Source organism: Suncus etruscus, chromosome 3 (genome assembly GCF_024139225.1).
Source record: "Suncus etruscus isolate mSunEtr1 chromosome 3, mSunEtr1.pri.cur, whole genome shotgun sequence".
Lineage (NCBI taxonomy): Eukaryota > Metazoa > Chordata > Mammalia > Eulipotyphla > Soricidae > Suncus > Suncus etruscus.
The window spans coordinates 128533616-128555387 of record NC_064850.1 but is presented as its reverse complement, the minus strand read 5'-3'; the positions used below and the strand labels follow the sequence as shown (position 1 = coordinate 128555387).

Genomic DNA, 21772 nt, shown 5'->3' with positions numbered 1-21772 from the left:
TAAGACAATGCATATCCATGCTATGCCCTGTGTCTGTGTGTCTATGTGTCTTTACATTTCTGTGCATGTATCTATATGTCCTCACCAGGATAAGCCTTAGCAGAGACAGGGACTGTAAAGTGTGATTTATTTTCAATCATCCTCTTGATCATTTGGATGAGAAGAGCATTAGTGTCAGACTAATGGAGTGAGATGGGCTGGACCACCAGTTGGTCTGACCTTCTTTCTTTCTTTTTTTTTTTTTTTTTGGTTTTTGGGCCACACCCTGTGACGATCAGGGGTTACTCCTGGCTATGCGCTCAGAAGTTGCTCCTGGCTTCTTGGGGGACCATATGGGACGCCGGGGAATTGAACCGCAGTCCGTCCTAGGCTAGCGCAGGCAAGGCAGGCCTCCAGCACCACCGCCCGGCCCCTGACCTTCTTTCTATTCTGGCATCTTCCTTGGTTCCAGGACTGTGGGCATGTTTTAAATACATTAAAAAACATTGGCTCCTGTACCAATTTAAAAACATTAAAAACAACATTGGCTCCTGTATCCAAGGGGGCCTCATGTCTCAATCTGAGACATTCTAGGGAGAGTTGAGTCCCCAGAGCCTTGCTAACAGCTGCTGTGTTGGCAGGAACTGATTTTCCAATCATTTCCTTCAGCCTCCCAACATTTTTGGGGAATGAATGTTAGTGTCACATCATTGTTATCAATAAAACTCACTTTCCAAGTCTGCAAAGGTCCCAGGACAAACAGGGGTCATGCTGAATTTCAGCAGCTGCTGTGGCTCATGCCCAGCAGAATGAATATTCACAGCTTTTCAGATGTGCTCCCTGCCCTGCCTATGTGACCCCAAACAATGAGCACACACTTTTTTCCTTTTGTTTTTCAGGGCTGGGAGTGGTTCTAGGTATACTGAGGAGGTTCCCTCCTGCTGATTCTTGGCTAAATGAGCCTCCAGTTTGAGGCCACAGCCCAGGGCTAAGGGTCACTTAGCCTGAAGGGTTCAATCCCCGGCACTACCTGGTCCACCAAGTGCCACCCTAAATGCCTTGGAGTACTGCCAGAAACTCAGATAATCCTGACACTAAAGCACCTTAGCCAAGGCAACTGATTCCTAAAGCCAAAACAGAAGCTGCAGTCTTTGGTTGAGTAGAAATAGTTTTTGTCTGTATTGAACAGCTCCTTCCATGGGCGATTCACACTTGGATGTGGCTTAAGTAACGAGCAATTATGGCACAACACATTTTGTTTGTTGAACATTGAACCCCTTCAAATGTTTTCAGAGTTTTCTTCTGGCCCTGAGCTCAGGGTTCCCTCCTGCTGGCACATGAGGGACCATTTAGGATGCCGGATTGGAACCTAGGTCAAGCATGCAAGGCAAGCAAACACCCAGTCCATTCAGCTGTTAAAACATTGGTAGACACTTCTGTGTTTGAGGCAAGCTCTTGAGACAACCTTTCTACAAAACCATTTCTGTGTAGAAGTGGCCTTCAGAAATGTATGAGGTGTCCACGCCAGAATGGGCCTTTAGCTAGTGTGGTTCTGAAGGTGTGTGGGCAGTGTTGAGGAGTGTGTCTGTGCCTGAGAGTCTTGCCTCCTGCAGGTGTCTTTGGCAAGCACTGTGAGCTGAGCAGCTATGGCTTCGAGGAGCTCTCCTACATGCAGTTCCCTAGCCTGGACGCCAACAACAACTACATCTACATCAAGTTTGCCACTATCCGGAGCCATGCCCTACTGCTTTACAACTACGACAACCAGACAGGGGACCGGGCTGAGTTTTTGGCTCTGGAAGTTGCAGAGGAAAGGCTGAGGTTCTCCTACAACTTGGGTAGTGGCACGTACAAACTCACCACCATGAAGAAGGTGTCAGATGGCCTGTTCCACACAGTGATTGCCCGCAGAGCTGGCATGGTGAGTGATGCTTTTTGGTGTGGTGTGCAGGGCCCTGTGTGGTGAGTGAGGTTTGTTGGTGGGGTCTATGGGGTCCTATGTGGTAGATGATATACCTGGTGTGGTTCATAAGGTCCTTCTGGTGAGTGATCCTGCTCATTGTGGTCTATGTGGCTCTGAGTGAATGTGGCTCTGAGTGAATGTTTCCTAGTGTGGCCCATGAGGTCCTTATGGTAGATGATGCTCCTCGATGTTGTCTATGGGGCCCTGTGTGGTGGGTGATGTTCTCAGGCATGATCTATGGGGATCATGTGTGGTGAATGATGCTTTTCCGTATGGCCTGTAGAGGCCTGTGTGGTGGATGTTATTTCTTGGAGTGGTCCTTTGGGCCCTGTGTGGTGAGTGATGCTCAGTGAATACCAAAGCAATACTGAGGCAAAAGATTGGCTTCATGTTTCCAACTTCATATGCCAGAGCTCTAGCAATCAGACTGGCCATGAAGGAAGAGAAGCTGATTCTCAGACCAGTAGAACAGAACTGAGAGGAGAGAAACTCACATCTATATAGTCCATTCACTTACAACCAAGCAGATATTTTTGGATTTAAAGCTTTAAAATTATAACTAAAACAAAATTGGTATTTTTCCTATACTGAAACAAAATTGGCCAAGATATTAAATCATGTATTAAGAGAAATTATCCAGAAGATCAAAATTAATTCTCAGAAAATTTTTTTAGTAAATAAAACCCAAGATCTGAATGATAAGATGGTTTGATCCTCTACTACATGGCAGGCTTGGATGGTTGGCATGTCAGAGTATTGGAAACATGGCATGGGCATGTAGGGCATCTTGGAACCATGATATGTCATGGCATTTGGAAGGCTGGTACTCCACAGTGCTTTGACCAGCTCAGATGAGCCCTACCTTTGGAGTGCTCTCCACTGCTTGGAGACCATTCTTGTTGGAAACCAGAAGGCTGCTGTGGATGAGACATCAGCAATGTTTTTACCATCATATCACTCAGTTTTTCTGTGCCCATGATTATTTTTAAAGACAAACCCCCTGCCTGTGCCAGTTCGGTTTTCACAGACACACATAATCCAGACATGTCTGATAGTATGGCCAGGGCTGGCTGAGCCAAGGGCTGGCGTCTGCTGTTTATGGGGACCGGTTTGTTCTGAAGGGACACTGGACTCTTTTTCAGAGAAAAATGGCTCTTTTCTCTGTGGCTCTGACTGAAGATGTTTAAGAGGATTCAAGAGTTTTAGGAAGTGAATGAGCACAGAGCTGTTTCCTGAGGTCAGAGTTCCATGTGTCTTGGGTGGGGTGGGGTGGGAGAAGGGCCCCATGCAGCCTCGGTGGGTGCTGGTTGGCTAGAATGTGTGAGAACATCAGTGTTGGGGCCCCGCTCCCTGACTTCTGCCCTCAGGGTCTCTGAACTGTGAACCACTTTTCAGCACTTGCCCCAATAAACACCCTGCACATTGTTGACTTGTAGAAATCACTCTCTGTGTTTGGAAAATGAGACCAACAAAGACAGGTGGAGGTGGGTCTGGGTCTGGACCCTCTAGGTCTTTGCCCAGAATATTTGTTGGGGGAGTCTGTGCACTTCTGCAGGAGGAACAGTCCAGGTGGCTGAGACAGGGCTAGACAGAGTGGGCAGCTAACTCTGCTCATCCTTGGGTTCATTCTGCAGCCACACTGGTGCCAGCGCAGCTGTGGGCAACCATATGGGCTTTGCTGACATTCCTACCCCAGGACCTCTGACTCTGTGTTCAGGTTCCTGTTGCCCCATTCTGGGGAGTCCAGACAGGGGGTTAGACTCAAGCTGGCTGGAATAATTCAGCACACAGGACACCTAATAAGGGGCCCCCAGGGAGCTCCCAGATCTTGGGGTGCCATAGGCTGAGGGTTAGGAGCAGAACAGGTGGGGCCTTAGGGTGCCTGATTGGATGAGAAGGCCCAGAAGTGGGGGCTTCCCTGCAGCCTTACTGACCCATCCATCTGGGGCTGGAGGTGGGCCCAAGTGTAAGCCCAGGAGGCCCTGCCCAGGGTTTCGTCTCAGCTCCAGGACAGGGTGCCCACTGGGGCCTGACTAGGCATGACCTCTATCATCCGCACTTGTCTCCTTGGTTCCCTGCCAGTCAGCTGTTTTTCCCCAACTTGTCCTTGAACCCAACGGGTCCTGATGGCCCGAGTTGGGGTCTGGCAAAACTATTCTGTTCTGACACACAGAACAAGCCAGCTCAGTTGACAGGGGCTGCTAGAGAGAAATAGTGAGGCCTGTTTTGCTCTGAAAACTCAGTTGCACAGGCTGTGATTCAAATACAGCACCCCACTCCCTTCCTCCCAGCGTTGTCATGAGAATATGTGAGCAATGGACTTTCTCTGAGAGTTTTACTCCTGTGCCAAATTACTCCTGAGAGGCTCCAAGCTTCCAGGCTCTCAGAGCCCCAAAACATAGCCTCAGAAGAAGGGTGAAAACCACTCATGGAAATACATGATAGGGAAAAATTATGCTTGAATCAGTCAGATAGCCTGATTGTTTCCCACAACACACATGGACTTGAGATGGAGAAATGACACTTGAGTTGACAGATCATTGGACAATCATCCCTGTTGAGAGACATGGAGGCAGATCGTGAAGGTGCAGGAGTTCCTGGGGGCAGTGCCAGAAGCTATCAGTCAAAGTGTGCCCTATAGAGGGGCTAGGGGTGTTGGTGGCTGTGATCAGAGTATAAGCCTAGCAGGAGGATGCTGGAGATCCCCATAGCCACCCTGACCCATTTCAGCCACCAAGGTGACAGTCCCCTTGGGTGTACTGAAGTGTGAGGAAGACAGGCCATTACTGTTCTGGGCAGCTGGGTTCCTGCTCTGTTCAGTGTCAGTGCACTGACCCTGGCTGTGTGCATTGTCACAGGCACCCTGAACTCAATAGTGGGTGGCAGGATGGGTTTGGTGGTGCCATGCCCCAGTGCTGGGTTTCTTGCTCTGCAGGCGGCATCCCTGACCGTGGACTCCTGTTCCGAGAATCAGGAGCCTGGCTACTGTACTGTCAGCAATGTGGCTTCCTCTGATGACTGGTGAGAGAACCCCTCCCCTGCTGGCTCCAAGATTAAGGACACGAGGAAGATGTGGGGGCTCAGGGCATATTATTATGCTGGGTGACCCTAGAGCGTCAGAGTATCCTTCTCATGACACCTCCCTCCCTCCCTCCCTCCCTCCCTCCCTCCCTCCCTCCCTCCCTCCCTCCCTCCCTCCCTCCCTCCCTCCCTCCCTCCCTTCCTTCCTTCCTTCCTTCCGTTTTTTGGGCCATACCTGATGATGCTCAGGCTTACTCTTGGCTCTGCACTTAGGAATCACGCCTGATAGGCTCGGGAACTCTATGGGGTGCTGGGGATTGAACCCTGATTGGCCACATACAAGGCAAGTGCCCTCCCTATTGTACTATTTTTCTGACTTCCCAGTGAGATTTTCATGCTGTCGCATAAAGAACTGCATGAGATCAGTGTAGAGAGGAAAGCCTGCAAAAAGCCCTGGTCCCTCATACCTGCCGTCTGCTCTCTCATAGGACCCTGGATGTTCAGCCAAACCGAGTCACAGTGGGGGGCATACACTCATTGGACCCCATCCTACAGCGGCGGGGCCAGGTGGAGAGTCATGACTTCGTGGGCTGCATCATGGAGTTCGCGGTCAATGGGCGGCCACTGGAGCCAGGGCAGGCACTGGCCATGCAGGGCATCCTGGAGCAGTACGCGCCTCTCCTTCCTCCTATTGGGCCTTGGGCTTGTTCTGGCTGAGTCGTGGTGGTTGAGTCATATTTCCACAGTCAGAGAACATTCTTGACTATCATAGATCCACACTACAGAAAGGACTGAAAGAAAGGAATGACAATTGATGCGTCTATGCTTTTCTTTTTCTTTTGAATACCCAAAGCATAGATGTATCAGGTTTAAAAATCAACATGACAAGAAACACAACATGCTATTATTATTATTATTATTATTGGCATTTTTGGTCACACTCGGTGGCACGCAGAGGTTACTCCTGGATCTGTGCTCAGAAATTTCTCCTGGAAGACTCTGGGGACCATATGGGATGCCGGTAATCAAACTGGGGTCTGTCCTGGGTTGGGCCACATGTAAGGCAAATGCCCTACTGCTGTGCTATCATTTTGACCCCATCCTATTGTTTTTTGCTTGTTTGTTTGTTTGTTTTGGGCCACACCCGGTGATGCTCAAGGGTTACTCCTGGTTATGCGCTCAGAAATCGCTCCTGGCTTGGGGGACCATATGGGATGTCAGGAGATTGAACTGTGGTCCATTCTAGGCTAGATCAGATCAGCAAGGCAGGTGTCTTACCGCTCTGTGCCATCGTTCCACCCCCTATTGTTATTTAACTTCCTCATCAACACCATCTCCACATAAGCAGAGGCAAAATTGTACACAACACTGTGAAGTCTCTGTCCACAGAGCTCATCCTTGACCCAAAACCACATGTTCGCATGCTTACAGCAGAAAAAACCACCAACAAAGTCAATATCTGCATAGGATGCAAACATAGCCATTTAGGAAGAAGGGATCGTTTTCAATCTGATAAAAAGCAACTGTTAAAACATCAGCCAACATCATAAAAATGACATCCACTGCAGTAATTAGAGGAAAATAAAAGTGGACACACAGGTGGATTAAAATGACAGGAATCATAAATAATCCTGTACTTAAAGGCTGCAAAAATGCACAGAATCCTCTTCCCGTTCTGTTTTAAAGAGACACAGTGCTTGATTCTGAACAGCAAGAAAGAAATTGTGGCTGAGCTGAGAAAGTAACTTTGAACACTTATGCACAGCCATGAATTCCACGGGCATGAAGTATTAGTGGACAAGCAAGTCCCCTTTGACTTCTGGAGCCTGAGGTGTCTGGGGTTCCTTCCTAGAGTTGCTCGGACGCATTTCTGAGTTACACCTACCACACATGGAGTAAGGCCTGGGGACCTGCACTAGCAGCAATGGCCTGTGAGTCCAAGAATTTTGGTATAGACACATTTATTTTTATTTTTATTTATTTATTTTTTTTTTGGTTTTTGGGTCACACCCGGCATTGCTCAGGGGTTACTCCTGGCTGTCTGCTCAGAAATAGCTCCTGGCAGGCACGGGGGACCATATGGGACACCGGGATTCGAACCAATCACCTTTGGTCCTGGATCGGCCGTTTGCAAGGCAAACGCCGCTGTGCTATCTCTCCGGGCCCTAGACACATTTATTACTAAAGTTCAGGTGTCCTTGACAAAGGTCAGTTTGATTAATTAAAGTGTCCATACATGCCCTGGACCTCAATCTTAAGGTCTCGTATATTCTCCACTACAGACTCTTCTGCAGATGGACAGGACTAGTCATCTAATCTAGCTGTGGCCGCTCTAGTTTCTGGGTTTGCTAATATATCAATATCCCTGATAAACACATTTTTACATTGATCTTTGCCCATTCATTCAGGTGAGATTTTTAGCACTCAAAGACAACATGGTCAATATTTCCTAAAGTTTCTCCTTAAGTATTTTAGTGCAATATTGCTTTTGCCCATATTTTTTTCTAAATATTGAGATTTTTTAAAAATTATAAATGAGTACTAAAATGCTATATTTTAGAGCCACAGTAAAGTACATAGTTCTCCCACACTATGTGTGGACAATTAGTGCACAACGTTTGGATGTCCTTATTGACACACACACTTTTTTAAAGATGGATTTTTTTGTAGTTTACAGTATGATGTGAAAACCATTTGAGGCACCTAAGGACAAAATACTGGGTAGAAAGCTACAGTGGTTCTCCTTGTGCATTTTCTGCTTGTGCAGTATTTGCTGTGGCTTTAAAATGTCATTTTATCAAAGTATATTCTTACATCAATTTTCACCTTATGTTGAAAATATATATGCAAAGATTACATTTCAGGGCCTTTCTGAAAATGTGCCAAATTGGGTAGAATTTTCCTTCAACAAGAAACCTTAATTTCTTCACCCCAACACTGGGCCAGTACTTTGCTCCAGACCTTTCTCCCCTCCGGTGCTTGGTTGGCTCCTGTGCTGTGACGTGATCATTGTTGTCTAGGGTCACATGTGGTGAGGTGACTGGAAAAGATGGTCATGAGGCTGAGCTGGGCCTGCCCATGTGCAGAGCTGCTGACTGCAGGGCAATGTCTCTCTGGGGCTGATACCTGGCTAGCCAGTGTCTGGAATCGTCCATGCACATGGTTTCATGGTGCTGGATGTCAGGCTCCAGGCCGGCTCATGTCCCATTGGGCAAACCCAGTCCCCGAAGTTGGGTGGGCAAGGCCCTTTCCTGGGATAACAGTCTCCAGTGCACTCGGGCTGAGCCTGGCTCAGATGGTCATACCCTGGCATGGCCTGGTCCCTGCCTGTCCTGCCTGTCTCCACTCATCCATCCAGGCCCATAGGGACTCTGCTCAGCCCTGACCCTCCACCTTCATCCTGGGGCTCCGGCTAGATCTTGGGCCCCACAGCCCTGTCACTCTCACTGGGCATGAGGACGTAGCTGTGGGTCCCCCAGACCTCCAGAACCCTCCCAGCAGTGCTCTTGGCTTCAGTGCTCTTCCAGCCTGAGTCTCTGACTCAATTACAGCAGCATCACCCTGTCTTCTTCCCCTTAGAATCTGGATGGCCTTCAAGGCAGAGCAGGGCCCCAGGCGGGAGTTGTCCTGTGGGCGTTACCACAGCTTCCTTTGGGGTACTGCAGTGCACATCTGCAGCTGCCCTGACTCTCCTCCTGTGCCCGCAGGTGCCCACGACTGGAAGGCGCATGCTCACAGCAGCCATGCCAACATGGAGGCACGTGCACGGATCACTGGTCATGGCGTCAGTGCCACTGCCCTGAGGGTCTGACTGGGAAGTTCTGCGAGAAGGGTATGTGCCCCACCCTGCCTATAGAGGGCCCTGTGAGTGGGCTCAGAAGGGCGCCACACTAGACAGGCACTGGGTGTCTATGTAACCCTGTGGTAGTGCCAGGACTCAGTGCCCAAGTGCCCCCTGCCCCAGGCGCTGTGTTTGGGCTCAGACTCAGTGCTGAAGCTGGCACATGACTTAACAGCACAAGTGCTGCTCCAGAACCCATGTCAGACTTTTCCCCTTAGGACTTAGGGATTTTCTCATGCATGTAGGTATTGAGTGGAAATCCTGAGCACTTGCTGAGCCAGAGGTCCAAACATTACTTGGCTATACTGTCCCGTAGCTCATGGCTCTTTGCAAACCAAGGTTTCAGTGTCCTGGGGTCCCAGGTCCTGCCACATGTAAAGCAGCCTTGAAACCCCTGTATGATCTCAGCAGAGCTGAGAGGAAGGCCTGATTACAGAACTAGGAGTAAGGCCTGGGAATAGAGCCAGGAGGAAGGCCAGAGCACAGAGCCAGAGTAAGGACTAGGCATAGAACTAGGAGTAAAGCTTGAGTATTGCTGGGTGGTCCCGAAAATGATGTGAAACAAAGGAAACAAGAAGTGTCCCTCTTGATGGTGGGAGAGTTAGAACTAGAAGAAAGGCCTGTGTGCAGCCAACTAGGCTCAGTCCCCAGCACTGCATGTAGTTCACTGAGCACTGTCAGGAGAGATCACTGAGCATTTTCAGGTGGAGCCTCCTGCCCCAAAATGAAAGAGTTGCCAGTGGACCCTCTGGGGTTCATTTTCTTATTTTATTTAGCTCTGTCTTCTTCTCCTCAGAATCTGGAGGTTAAATTTGCCAAGAACAGTCTTTCGATGTTTAAAGTGTTGGGTCTCTGGGATAGTCTGGGCTTCGGGCACCTGCTTTGTATGTGGCTTGGTCTCAACCCAGCTCCACATAGAGTCCCCTGAGCTCTGCTAGCAGTGACTCCTGAGCTCAGCTGGGAGTGGTCCCAAGCTAGCAAAACAAAAGAAAATATATCAGTTTGCACCTTTTATCAAATGATAAATCATGATACACATGATAAATTCCACTCAACGATATTAATCATAAATCTGGCTGGATACACAAATATTTGATGACCTTTCCTTTGTCCCAATTTCCAATCTACTGGACACTCCAAGATCAAGGCTCTTTTGACTGGGAACATGTCTTACTATGAGATTTCTGGGTTTTGGAAAAGGATGAAATCAGAAACTTTCCGAGTGCACTTTTTTGGGGGGGTTTACACCCAATGATGCTCAGGGGTTACTCCTGGATATGCACTCAAAATCACTCCTGGCTTAGGGATCATATTGGATGCTAGGGATTGAATTTGGGTCAGCTGCGTGCAAGACAAATGCTCTACTGCTACACTGTTGCTTTGCCCCCCCCCCCAAGTGCACTTTTTAGCAGATGTCCAGTCCTGTTCTGTCTTACCCTGTGAATCCCAGGACATCCAGATGTCTGAACAGGGCTCCAAAGGGTTGTGTCTGAGCAAACACTCGTGTCTCCAGTTCCTTTCCCCCAAGGAGGGCTGGGTCTGCCATCCTCACACCCTTTCCCAGTCTCCCTGGCCAATATAAGCTAATCTGCCTTGTTGCCCTGGTTTGCAGCTGTCACTCCTGACACAGCACTGTCCCTGGAGGGCCGGGGGCGCCTCGATTACCACCTGAGCCAGGCTGAGAAGCGTGACTTCCTGCTGCGACGTGCCCTTCGTGGCCCGGCCACGGAACCCTTTGGTGTGGACAGCCTGGAGGTGAAGTTCCGAACCAGGAGCGAGAATGGGGTCTTAATGCACGTTCAGGGGAGCAGCAACTACACCACTGTGAAGGTCAGAGACTAGGGGCCCCCGAACCTCCTGGCCTCCTGTCTATTTCCTGCAACCTTAGATCTGGGAGCACTATGCCCCCTCACTTTCCTGTACCCGAACCTCCAGGGTTCTGTCTGTCTGTCTGTCTGTCTGTCTGTCTGTCTGTCTGTCTGCATTCAGGGCTGACAGTGATACCACCTCCCTTCTTTTGAACTGAGTGGAACAGGAATATGACTTACCAGGAAAAACATGATCCGAGACTCTTTTATTTCCTGCACTGACATGTGTGTAGTGAAGGAGAACACATGAGTGGGTGAGGCCTGTTCTCACCCCCTAGCATTGGTGGTTAATAGCTAAGCAAAATTCAACCATTCCCTGTAATTTTTAACCATATTTCTGAAGAACAATGGATTTACTTGTCACCCAAACATGAAATGCTTTATTGGGTGAATCCTCAAGTTGGCTTTGTATATCTAGCCCATCAGTCCTTAGAATCCTTAATTTTTGTGTGTGTAAAGTAAAATGCAAAAGTCATTTTGTTTAGAAATATATATAGAAATGGAAGGGAAAAAAGAGAAGGGGAGAAAGATTGAGAGGGAGAGAAATAGAAAGACAGAAAGGCAGGAAGGAAGAGATAAGCAGAGAGAAAGAAAAAGAGAAAGAAAGATAAGGAGAGAATGAAAAAGAAAAATGTATATATATGCATATATATGTATATGCATATATATGCATATATATACATATATATGCATATATACATATATATATAAATAGAGCGAGCCAGCGAGAGAAGCCATCAATCTAGGTCTTTTGCTGCAGCCAGAGACTCCTCCCAGTCTTTCTCTTCTGGCCCCATCACCAGGAGCTATTCCTTTGCTCTCTCTCTCCAGTGCCCTGTTGAGTCTCTTACTTATGATTATTTTCACATTCACTTTGGGAAATTACATGAAAACCAAGCTCAAGTTTCCTGCATTCTTTCCACCTGTAGAATAAAGGTTGATAAAATTTCTCCAAGCTTGGTTCACAGAAAGACGTTATCCATAGACAAAATAGGTCTAATTCTCCCTGATTACAGAATAATAAGAACCAGGTGCCTGTAAGCTCCAGCATCCTTCTCCCCCAGAGTCTTTGGCCCAGTCAGCTCTGCAAGGCCACACTTGCCCCCCCCCGCCCCCCGCAGCTGCACAGAAGCTGGTGTTGCTCTCTGGGTACCCCAGGGGAGGTTCACCCATTCTAGGCTTTTGTCTGGGGCACCAGAGGGGTGTTGGGTCAAACTTCTCTCTCATTGCTTCAGAGTGGTAGTGTGGGATGTGGGATGTAGGGGTCTGGGCATGTGGACTGTGGAATGCTGTGATTTTGGGGTATGGTGGTTTGGGGGCATAGTGGTTTGGGGTGCTGTGTTTGGGGTGTGGTGGCTCTGGGTGCTGTAGTTCTGGGATGCTGAGGTTTAGAGGGTGCTGTGATTCATGGGTGCTGAGTTTGGGGGTGCCGTGTTTTGGGGAATAACTTTTCTGAGAACTGGGGTCTAGGAGGTCAGAGGAGGGCCACCTTCTGACAGCCAAAGAGAGGTATCATGGGACTCTGAGCCTGCTGTGTAAACAAGTTGCTTTTTTCTAAAATTCCAGCTGCACGAGGAGGCAAGTACAGCCAGTTAAATCTCATCTTTGTTTCTCCAGTGCTGATCTGCTTTCCTGAGACAGGGACCTTTTTTCCTAATAGCCTGAACAGATTTTGACCGGTTTGGCTCCTATGCTCAGTGCGCTGAATCTTTGCTCAGTGTGGCCGTGACCTGGAGAGATAGAACTGTGGGTTAATGCACTTGCACACGCAGGCAACACTGTCCCACTCCTTAGTTGACAGCATTTGGTTTCCTGAGGCCAGCCAGGAGGGACCACCTCTGAGCAGAGCTAGGAATAAACCTTAAGCACTGTTGGAAGAAGCCCTCAAACAAGCAAATAGTCACAACTAAGTGAAATCTGCTTACCTGCAAAGGGAGTTCACCAGGATTGTCCCTGTTCAGTTCTGAGAAACAAGGTTCTGAACTGTTGCATGTGGACAGGCATGTGACAACCCTGGGGAGTTGATGGTCCATGTGGTACCTGTCCTGCTCCTCAGCACCTGCCCCCAAGCCTTCTCCTGCTGCCCCTCATGTTGTGGGGTCCCCCCAGCCTGCTGACACTCCTCCCTACCTTGTAGATCAAGAACGGTCGAGTGCATTTTACATCGGATGCGGGTGTGGCAGGGAAGGTGGAGAGGAGCCTGGCTGAGGCCTACGTGGCTGACGGACGCTGGCACACTGTCTCCCTGGTGAAGAATGGGACAGCCACTGCTCTGTCCCTCGACCACCTGTACCGCAGGGACATCGTGCAGCCCACCCAGGACTTTGGGGGGCTGGATGTGCTCACCATCTCTCTTGGGGGCATCCCGCCCAACCAGGCCCATCGTGACCCCCAGACAGGTAAGACCCAAGGCTGGGGACACTGAGGAACAGACAGTGCACTGTCCATGGCTGCAAACAAGCCCCTATACACTTGCTCAGGATGCCTCACAGCCATTCACGAAGCACCCATGGCCTGTGCTGGGCGCTAGGCACAGGGTTATCCACTATATGCTGGTGCAAGGACATTTTCCCTGAAGCCACATAGTGGAGAGGCTGAGTGACCACACAGGATGCTTAGGGGCATGAGTCTCAGAAGTTGAAAAAGGAGCTCGGCCACCAGTGGGCTGGGAAAGGGCATCCTGGGCCCATGGGCATCTGTGGGCCTGAGTTGTGCCCGTCCCTGACATGAGCCTGTGTGGCCACCTCTGGGCTCTGGTGCAACTCCTTGGTTTATTTTTTGAGCATCACCTAGCAGTGCACAGGGCTCACTTCTGCTGGGGCTTAGGGGTCCTATGGCGGCCCTATACAATGTTGGAGATTAAACCAGATCAGCTGTGGGAAGGTCAGCTGTGGGAAGGCCAGGCAAGTGCTGTCCCCGAAGCACCATCACTTGGGTCCATGTCTCAACATCTTAGGGTCTAGGATTCTCCAGATGAGGTGGGCTGAGACACTTGTTCAACATATAACAGTCCAGGTTCAATTCTTGGCATCATAGGGCCCTCAGAAAGCCCTAAATATCTCCAGAATTGCACTCCATTCATTGCAGTCCTTCATGCTGACCTAGATAAGCCCTGCAGGAAGCTTCAGGCCCCATGACTATTCTGGAGTGACAGGTTCCCATATGTGCCATTTGCCTGGGACAACGGAGACAAATTGGCTAATCTGAGTGGTAAAGAGGGAATGGGCTGGAGATGGTGCAGGGTGGGGTGGGGGACACTTGCATGGCATTTGGCCAACCCAGATCCACCCCAGAGCACTGCCAGAACTCATCCCTGAGCACTGAGCTAGGAGCCAGCCCTGGGGTGGTCCAAACCCAACACATACAGAGGGAGAAAGGCAATGGGGGTGTGGGCTCTGAGTGCGAGGTGGCCAGAGAGGTGGCTGCTCCATTAATTCCGCCCCTTGCCTTCAGGCTTCTCCGGCTGCGTGGCCTCTATGCTCTATGGTGCCGACTCACTGCCCTTCAGCGGGAAGCACCGCCTGGCGTCCATCTCCAGGACCGACCCGTCGGTGAAGATCGGCTGCCGAGGACCTGGCGTGTGTGCCAGCAACCCGTGCTGGGGTGACCTGCTGTGTGTGGACCAGTGGCTCGCATTCCAGTGTGTGCCTCCCGGGGACTGCGCCTCGCAGCCCTGCCTGCACGGGGGCCACTGCCAGCCAGGCCTGTCCGGAGGCTTCACCTGCAGCTGCCCGGACTCGCACACTGGCCGCACCTGCGAGACAGCCATGGCCTGCCTGGCCGTGCGCTGCCCCCCAGGCCGGGAGTGCCAGGCGGGGGGCAGCTCGGGCGGCCACGTGTGCGTACTGAGCCCGGGCCCTGAGGAGCTGTCGCTGCCGCTGTGGGCCGTACCGGCCATCGTGGGCAGCTGCGCCACGGCGCTGGCCCTGTTGGTGCTAAGCCTCATCCTGTGTCACCAGCGGCGCGGCGGGAAGGGGCGCGCTAAGGGCGGCGAGAAGCGGCCGCAGGAGCAGCAGCCACAGAAGAAGAAGACGAAGAAGAAGAAAAAGAAGAAGGGCAGCGAGAACGTGGCCTTCGACGACCCAGACCACGTGCCGCCCTACGGGGACGACCTGACGGTGCGCAAGCAGCCCGAGGGCAACCCCAAGCCGGACATCATCGAGCGCGAGAACCCGAACCCTTACCTGCTCTACGACGAGGCCGACCTGCCACGCCCCGCAGGTGCCGTGCCCAGCGCGCCCCTGGCGTCGCCCGAGCCCGAGGTGGAACACTACGACATCGACAACGCCAGCAGCATCGCGCCCTCGGACGCCGACGTGGTGCAGCACTACCGCCAGTTCCGCAGCCATGCGCCCAAGTTCTGCATCCAGCGCTACAGCCCGCTCGGCCTGGCGCGCCAGTCGCCGCTGCCGCTGGCCTCGTCGGCCGGGCTGCCCTACCCGCCACCCTATGGCGCCAGCGGGCTGCGCGGGGCGCCCCTGAGCCTGGCGGGGCCCTCGCCCAGCCCCCGCCCGCGCCCCAGCCCCGCGCCCTTCGCCAAGACGCCCACTCCCGGGACCGCCGCTGCCGCCCTGTTCCGCACCAGCCCCGCACGCGAGCTGCTGGCCGGCGCGCTGGACGCGGGGGGCGCCGCCGGGGAGCCCCCGTGCGGCCCCGGGGCCGCGGGCAGCCTGCACTACGCCGTGCGCCTGGGCCGGCGGAGCAAGAGCCCCCCGGCCCTGAGCGCGCCCGGCTCGCGGCCCGGCTCGCGCCTGAAGCAGCCCGTGGCCCTGGCGCTGGACACGGCGCCGCCCGTCGGGCTGTCCCTCGAGGAGGTGGAGCGGCTCAACACGCCGCGGCCGCGCAACCCCAGCATCGGCAGCGCCGACCACGGCCGCTCCTCTTCCTCCTCCGACGGCCGCCGCCCGCTGTCCCGCACGCGCAACCCCGCCGACGGGCTCCCCGCGCCCGAGTCGTCCTCGGACAGCGACTCGCACGAGTCGTTCACCTGCTCCGAGATGGAGTACGACCGCGACAAGCCCGCCGCCTACGCGTCGCGCGTGCCCAAGCTGTCCCAGCTGCAGGAATCGGACGCCGACGACGAGGACGCGCCGGGCGCCAGGCCTAAGCCTAGGCGCTTTCCGGGGCGCAGGGCCGAGGGCGCGCATCTACCTTCCGCGCCCGCCGCGCCAGACCCCGCGCTGCCGCTCAAGCTGGGCCCGCAGGCGGGGCGCTTCAGCTGGGACCACCTGCTCAACTGGGGCCCCGGCTTTGGCCACTACGTGGACGTGTTCCGAGACCTGGCCTCGCTCCCCGAGCAGGCGGCGGCGCAAGGGGACGGCCCAGGCTCCAAGGACGCCGACGCTGAGCAGTACTTGTGAGCGCGCGCGCGGCTCCAGCGGGGCCACCAGGGCTCCAGCCCGCTAAGGACCTCCGGACCGGGGCGCGCTCGGAAAAAGGCGGCGCCTGCTGTGTAGAGATTCGGCCCGGCCCAAGGCCCCTCCTGCACGCACTTCGGTGGCCACTTGGTGTTTGCGGCCTCCCGACAAGTCCCGTGTCCTGACCAGGCCTGTGAGTGGCGCTGTCAGGGCCACGACCATTGAGGAGGATCTTCCCTGGGGACTGCGGGGCTCTGCCCGTTTTCCCTGCCATGTGAGCCCGACTCGGGTGTGGGAAAGACGAAGGATCAGCGCGTGGTCCTGCCGTGTAGAAGCACAACCCTCCCGGGTCATATAAAGTTCTGCCGCAGTCGATTGGTGCCAAGTTTGGCCTAAAGAAAGGACTTTTGGCACTGGGCACAGCCAGGACACTTGTCTCGCTCGGTCCTGCTGAAGATGGTCCGGCCACCTCTGAAGATGTCCTCAGACGCTTTTTTAAAGGTTATTTATTGAAAAGTGTTTTATGTTTCCGTAACTTGTGAGAAGAATCAGCCTGAACAAAGTCTGTGATTGGACTTCTTTTGCAACATTTAACTTTCTACTCCAAGTATTGGTTTTGTGTGTGTTTTTTAAAATTTTTATAATTTATATAAAGTCAGATCTCGACATTTCTTGCTTTCTGTCATTTTTGTAGATTAAAAAAAATTCCGTGTAAAAACTTTTTTTTTTTTTTTACAACCTAAGCTGTGTTTTTGATACTGATATTTTCCTGTGTGGAATGATTTTCTTACTTTCAGAGAAGGTAAGAAAAAAATACAATCCTTTTCTACATTTGTTACTTATGTGACATTCATATTTTTCACATTTTGATATTTGTAACATACTGTATGCTTTCTACTTGTAAATGCCAACAATAGAAGTAAAATATTTATTTAAAATACTTTTCTTTTGTCGTTAGAGTTCTCTCATGTGGGCTGGTGACTTGGGGGAGCAGAGGCATTCCCTATGTCTTTGGATTTACTGGCCTGGCCCAAGAGAGGGCTGGAGGCAGGTGTTGCCTACAGTTCTTCGTGGTGACCTGTCCTGGGGTCACTGAGCTCAGTAGCCCAGGACCCCGTGGGAGGCCTTCTGCAAACCAGTGGTTCCCTGTATTCATCTGTCTGCTGAGGTTTTGGCCTTGCCCAAGACCTGTGTGGATGACCTGTTCCCACTGCCAGAGCTGGGCCTGCCTCTTTCCGGTTTGTGCTACATTTCACTGTTTCACAGGAGACTCTTCACACACACACAGACACACACAGACACAGACACAGACAGACAGACAGACAGACAGACAGACAGACACACCCATGAGTTTGCCCTGAGTATTACTTTTGCTTCATGGGAAAATACTTGTGAAGAGGAGCAAAGGCTGGAAACCCTCTATTAAAGACTGGTGGTAAGGACCAGAGAATGCCTGTAAGATTCTTGCCGCTCATGCAGCCAACCCCAATTCACTGTGTGGCATCCAAAGTTCCCCAGGAGTGATCTCTGAGCACAGCCACCCAGGTGTGGTTCAACAAGAAGCCCCACCCAAAAGAATATCAAAGAGAAGATTGATTAGGTTTTGGGGAGACTGAGGGGAAAATAATTATTCTCTCCAGAAACTCATCAGAGTCAAAATTTAACCTCCAGTACTGGGATAGAATAGCAGTCTATCTCCACAGTCACAGACTGTGGTCCCTTCTCTGGCCCCACCAACAGGGATCCCAGAGCACAGAGCCAGGATTTCCTGTGTGCACTGACGGGTGTGGCCCCCTTGAAGGACTAAAGCCTCATGTTTCAGTCTTGGGTCCCCAAACCTTCCCTGTCATTGTGTTTATCATGGTGCTTGGAGTCTGTTCTCAATTACAGAGTTTAGAGCCAAGGGATGTCGGGCTACTAAATTCCCCTGGAGAGCTAAACACTTTCTGTTTGCAGTTATGTAATCACCATGCTGCCCCAATTTGGAGCATAGATTCCTAATATTAAAATTTACAGAGAAATGCTCAAGTACAAGGGGAGGAACTGAGCTCTGTTGACTTACAATAGGTGACGAGACAGAACATTTGATTAGTGTCTTAGCATGGTCTTTAAAACAGATGATAAGAATATTACCATTTAGATTAAACCCACATTTTATTTCCTGGACCAAAACAAATAAGACAATATTATTCAATGACAAAGTATGGCTGACGTACATTCTCTATTACTGTATTAAGAGATATGGATTATAAAACAAATCACATCCTAAGCTCCTGGGCCAATGTGGATGTCCTTTCCCAACACTTGGCTGGCCAGTGATACAGATAGGTGCAACCAGAAAACATCAAGTGTGACAGATGGAGCAGCAGCAGCTGGGTCTGTCTGCACATGGTATGCCCTAATCTCAGCATGTATCTGTCAGACACCAGGATGTCCTGGCACTCATGTATATCAGGGCCCCAGGACAAATCTTGACATCCACATGTATCTGTCGGGCCACAGGGCCATCCCTGGTACCCACATGTATTATAGGGATGGAGACAATTGTGGGATGGAGGGAAGGAGAAGATTAGGGATCACATGTGGAGAATAATTGGAGATCCTTGCACTTTGGTGGTGAAGGTACAGTAACTTTTCACCTAAAAACCATGAGAATAACACTATTATGACCATGTTACCTAAACTACAAAAATAAAATGTGTCTGTGCATATATACATATATTAGTATCATTAACTATATTTAATCTTAAAATCTCTAGGACCAGGATAGATCACTCCTGTTCTTGGAAGTCCCATCAGCAAACCAAATTTGACAGCTTTTGTGTCCTGTGAATGTTTGTTAGACCAGAAATTATAGTATATTTACTCAACCAGTCTTCAAATTTCAAGTGGACACTAGGCCTGCTAGGAAAAAATAAAAGCATTCCTGACATCTGCCACTGGGGTGGGGCAGAGTATCCACTACAAAGACTGGCCCAGTTGCCTGGTTCCTGAGGTGGCATGCCTTGACTCAAATGAGACTGGAGATACATTCGGTGCCATAGGCCCTCCCCAAATGCCCCCCAAAAGTCTTCAGAATTTAGCTGCAGGGTTGAGAAGAGGCTGGCACAAGGCTTAGACTTTACTTCAGAGCCAGGTCAAGTGGAGAGTTTCGAGCATGTGCCTCTGCCTTGCAGACACCCTTGGGCTTGGTCTCTTTCTATCCTAGCAACTGGCAGCAGGCTGGGCCCAGCAAGTCCCCTGAGCCTGTGGACAGAGGGCACCCCCCAAGGCTGCTTCTGTGCCCGGCCCACGAGATCCTTGTTTACCTTTTTTCCTTCTCTCACCTGGGAGAAGCTTCCAGAAAGGGGGTTTTGCTCCGTCCCAGAGTGTGGTGGAGGCAGGAGCTTCAAGGCTTCTGTGAAAGTAGGGAGTCTCCCTTTATCCCCCAGGACTCACCTTTCCCCATGAACCACTGAATATGCTAAGAACATGCTCAGAAAAGATTTGTCTAAACCGTGGCTCCAGCTTCAGATCAGAACAGAGGTGTCAGTGTGGCAACCTTACGTTCCTCAAAACATGTTCTTGGAGCCAAACTTCTGTGAGGCTCTGAGGAGTGTGGGAGTTGCAGAATGATCATTTATATTCCTTTATGACTTTCATCAGAATATTTCGCTGAAATCACTGAGCCTCTAAGTACTGTGAATATATTCATATGGAAAGTCATCATTTGACTTTTACCCCCAAAGGATGTAAGAAGTGAGAAAGATGTGGCCACATTTGGCAGAGTGATGCTGAGGCAGCTGCTGAACTGAATTATTAATACTCCCAGCAAACCCATGAGCTGCTGTTGCTTCTCCTTGGGTAACAATTAAGAAGCTCCGATTGGTAAATTCTCCCTCTTCCTGTGATTTATCCTCTATCATTAAAGACAGTATTGCAGAGAAACATATTAAAATATTCAACAGAGGGTAATTAGCCGGCTTTGTTGTGTATGCAGTAATAATGCTCGAAACTACTTCTAAATCTAGTGAATAAACTTCGGCTGGATCAACACAAGCAGCTTGTCTGAATTTAGCAGTTAATTCCGACAAGTCAAGTGAATTACAGTTCCCACAGACAGCCTCAGATCTTCCAACTCTCAGATGGCTCAGTTTCCTGAACCATATCAGAATCAAAATGATGGAATCCTTGTTCATTGGGACATAAATTTCCCCAGGGACTCTCACAGAAGGGGAATTTTTAACAGCGCCTCAGCAACGTAAAGGAGGACCCTGTGGACTCACAAAAACGGGGAGATTTGCCAATTCATCTCATTGTTGAGGAAATCAGTCCATCAGAACAGAAGGACTGAGCTCAGAATTTCTCCCAGATCCCTTCAAAGCGCTGTGAGTTACTAGTCTCTGTTCCTTTGTAAAAAGGGGCCCAGAGGGGAAGCAAAGGACACTGTTTCATACTAGCGAGCAGAAAGTTCCCTCAACTTGTTGCAAATTTATCCCCTATGCACAGATACAGTTTGAGTCAGCCGAGACTGGCTGTTTTGGTAACAGTCTCACGATGAGTCACTGAACATTTGGTGTATTTTCAGGTTTTACGCTCCAGTCTCTTCACAGAGGTCTGAGTTTTCGAAGAACAAGGAAAAGAACGTTGAGGAAAGCTGACATTTTTTTGACATGGAAACAAGATTAGCACAGAATTGAATGTGCAGGGAAGGTTCTTAACATGGTTCCCAAATGTTCCTGTATTTCCCTCTAGGGTTTAAGATGAGACCCTCCAGTTTAGGGCTGATGGAACTTGCTGGGTTATGAGGTGCTTCCAAGGAGGTGACGTCATGTGTTTCACCTGAGCTGTGACATCTATAGTGAAAGGATGTGTTGCAGTTTATTTTTTATTTCTTCTCTCTTGATCAAATCTGCCCAAATTTTATTTTAGACTAGACCTTTAACATATTCTTTCACTTGTTTCTATTTCATTATTTTAATTATTTTAATTTAATTTAAATTATTTTAATTTAATACATGACTATAATTATGTTTTTATTTTTTAATTTTTGTTTCGGAGCCACACCAGCAGTGCTCAGGGCTTCCATGGTTCTGAGCTCAGGGCCCATTGCTGGTAGGACTCAGGGCCCCTCTATGGTGCAGGGGATGGAACCTTGGTTTGCCATGTGCAAGGCCAGTGCCTTCCCTCCCTCACCACCTTGCCTCACCTGCTCTGAAGTTCCTCCCTCCCACAGTTTCTTCTAGGGCCCTTGCCAGAGGATGTTTGCATTGCAGTTGTTATTGGCAGAATTGGTCAGTAGCTGCTTCTGCCAATAACAACTGCAATGCAAACATCCACTCCAGCACCTAGACTTCTCTGGGGGTGAGCCTACCCGTATTCCTGCCAGGCTTCATTCCAGGTGGGCTCAGCCCAGAGGTGGATGAGCTTTCTCACCCACAGACAGTATTCTAGATCAGGATGTTGGGTGAGCTGAGACAGCTCTCAAACTTCCATTGTTTGGAAACTCAGGGCAGGAGACTCTGGCCTGGCCTCAGTCACTCAGCTCAGCTACTGCACTTTCCAGAACCTGAGTGGAGGGTGGACAGGGTAGGTGTGAGTTTCTTTGCCCACAAGACAGGTGTACTCCGCTCTGGAGTGTGGGCGAAGGCATTGCATTCCCTCTGGTGTGTGCGGCTCTTGGTACTGCATATCTGTGGGATCTATTTCAGCTGTGACTCTCGGAGTCTCTGTCACAATCTCTTGACCACAAGCACCGTGGTTC

General features: G+C 50.5%; 1 protein-coding gene across 1 annotated transcript in view; it reads left to right on the top strand.

Moving 5' to 3' along the window:
* The window catches only part of FAT4 (FAT atypical cadherin 4), a 72304-nt gene extending 55335 nt beyond the window's left edge, over positions 1–16969 (top strand). Inside the window, exons 11-17 of the mRNA XM_049770880.1 lie at positions 1593–1900; positions 4878–4963; positions 5452–5631; positions 8671–8795; positions 10417–10634; positions 12810–13071; positions 14126–16969. Of these exons, the coding sequence (XP_049626837.1) occupies positions 1593–1900; positions 4878–4963; positions 5452–5631; positions 8671–8795; positions 10417–10634; positions 12810–13071; positions 14126–16032 (3086 nt within the window). The 3' untranslated portion in view covers positions 16033–16969. The remainder of the gene's footprint in view (positions 1–1592; positions 1901–4877; positions 4964–5451; positions 5632–8670; positions 8796–10416; positions 10635–12809; positions 13072–14125) is intronic.
* Positions 16970–21772: the final 4803 nt, after the last annotated feature.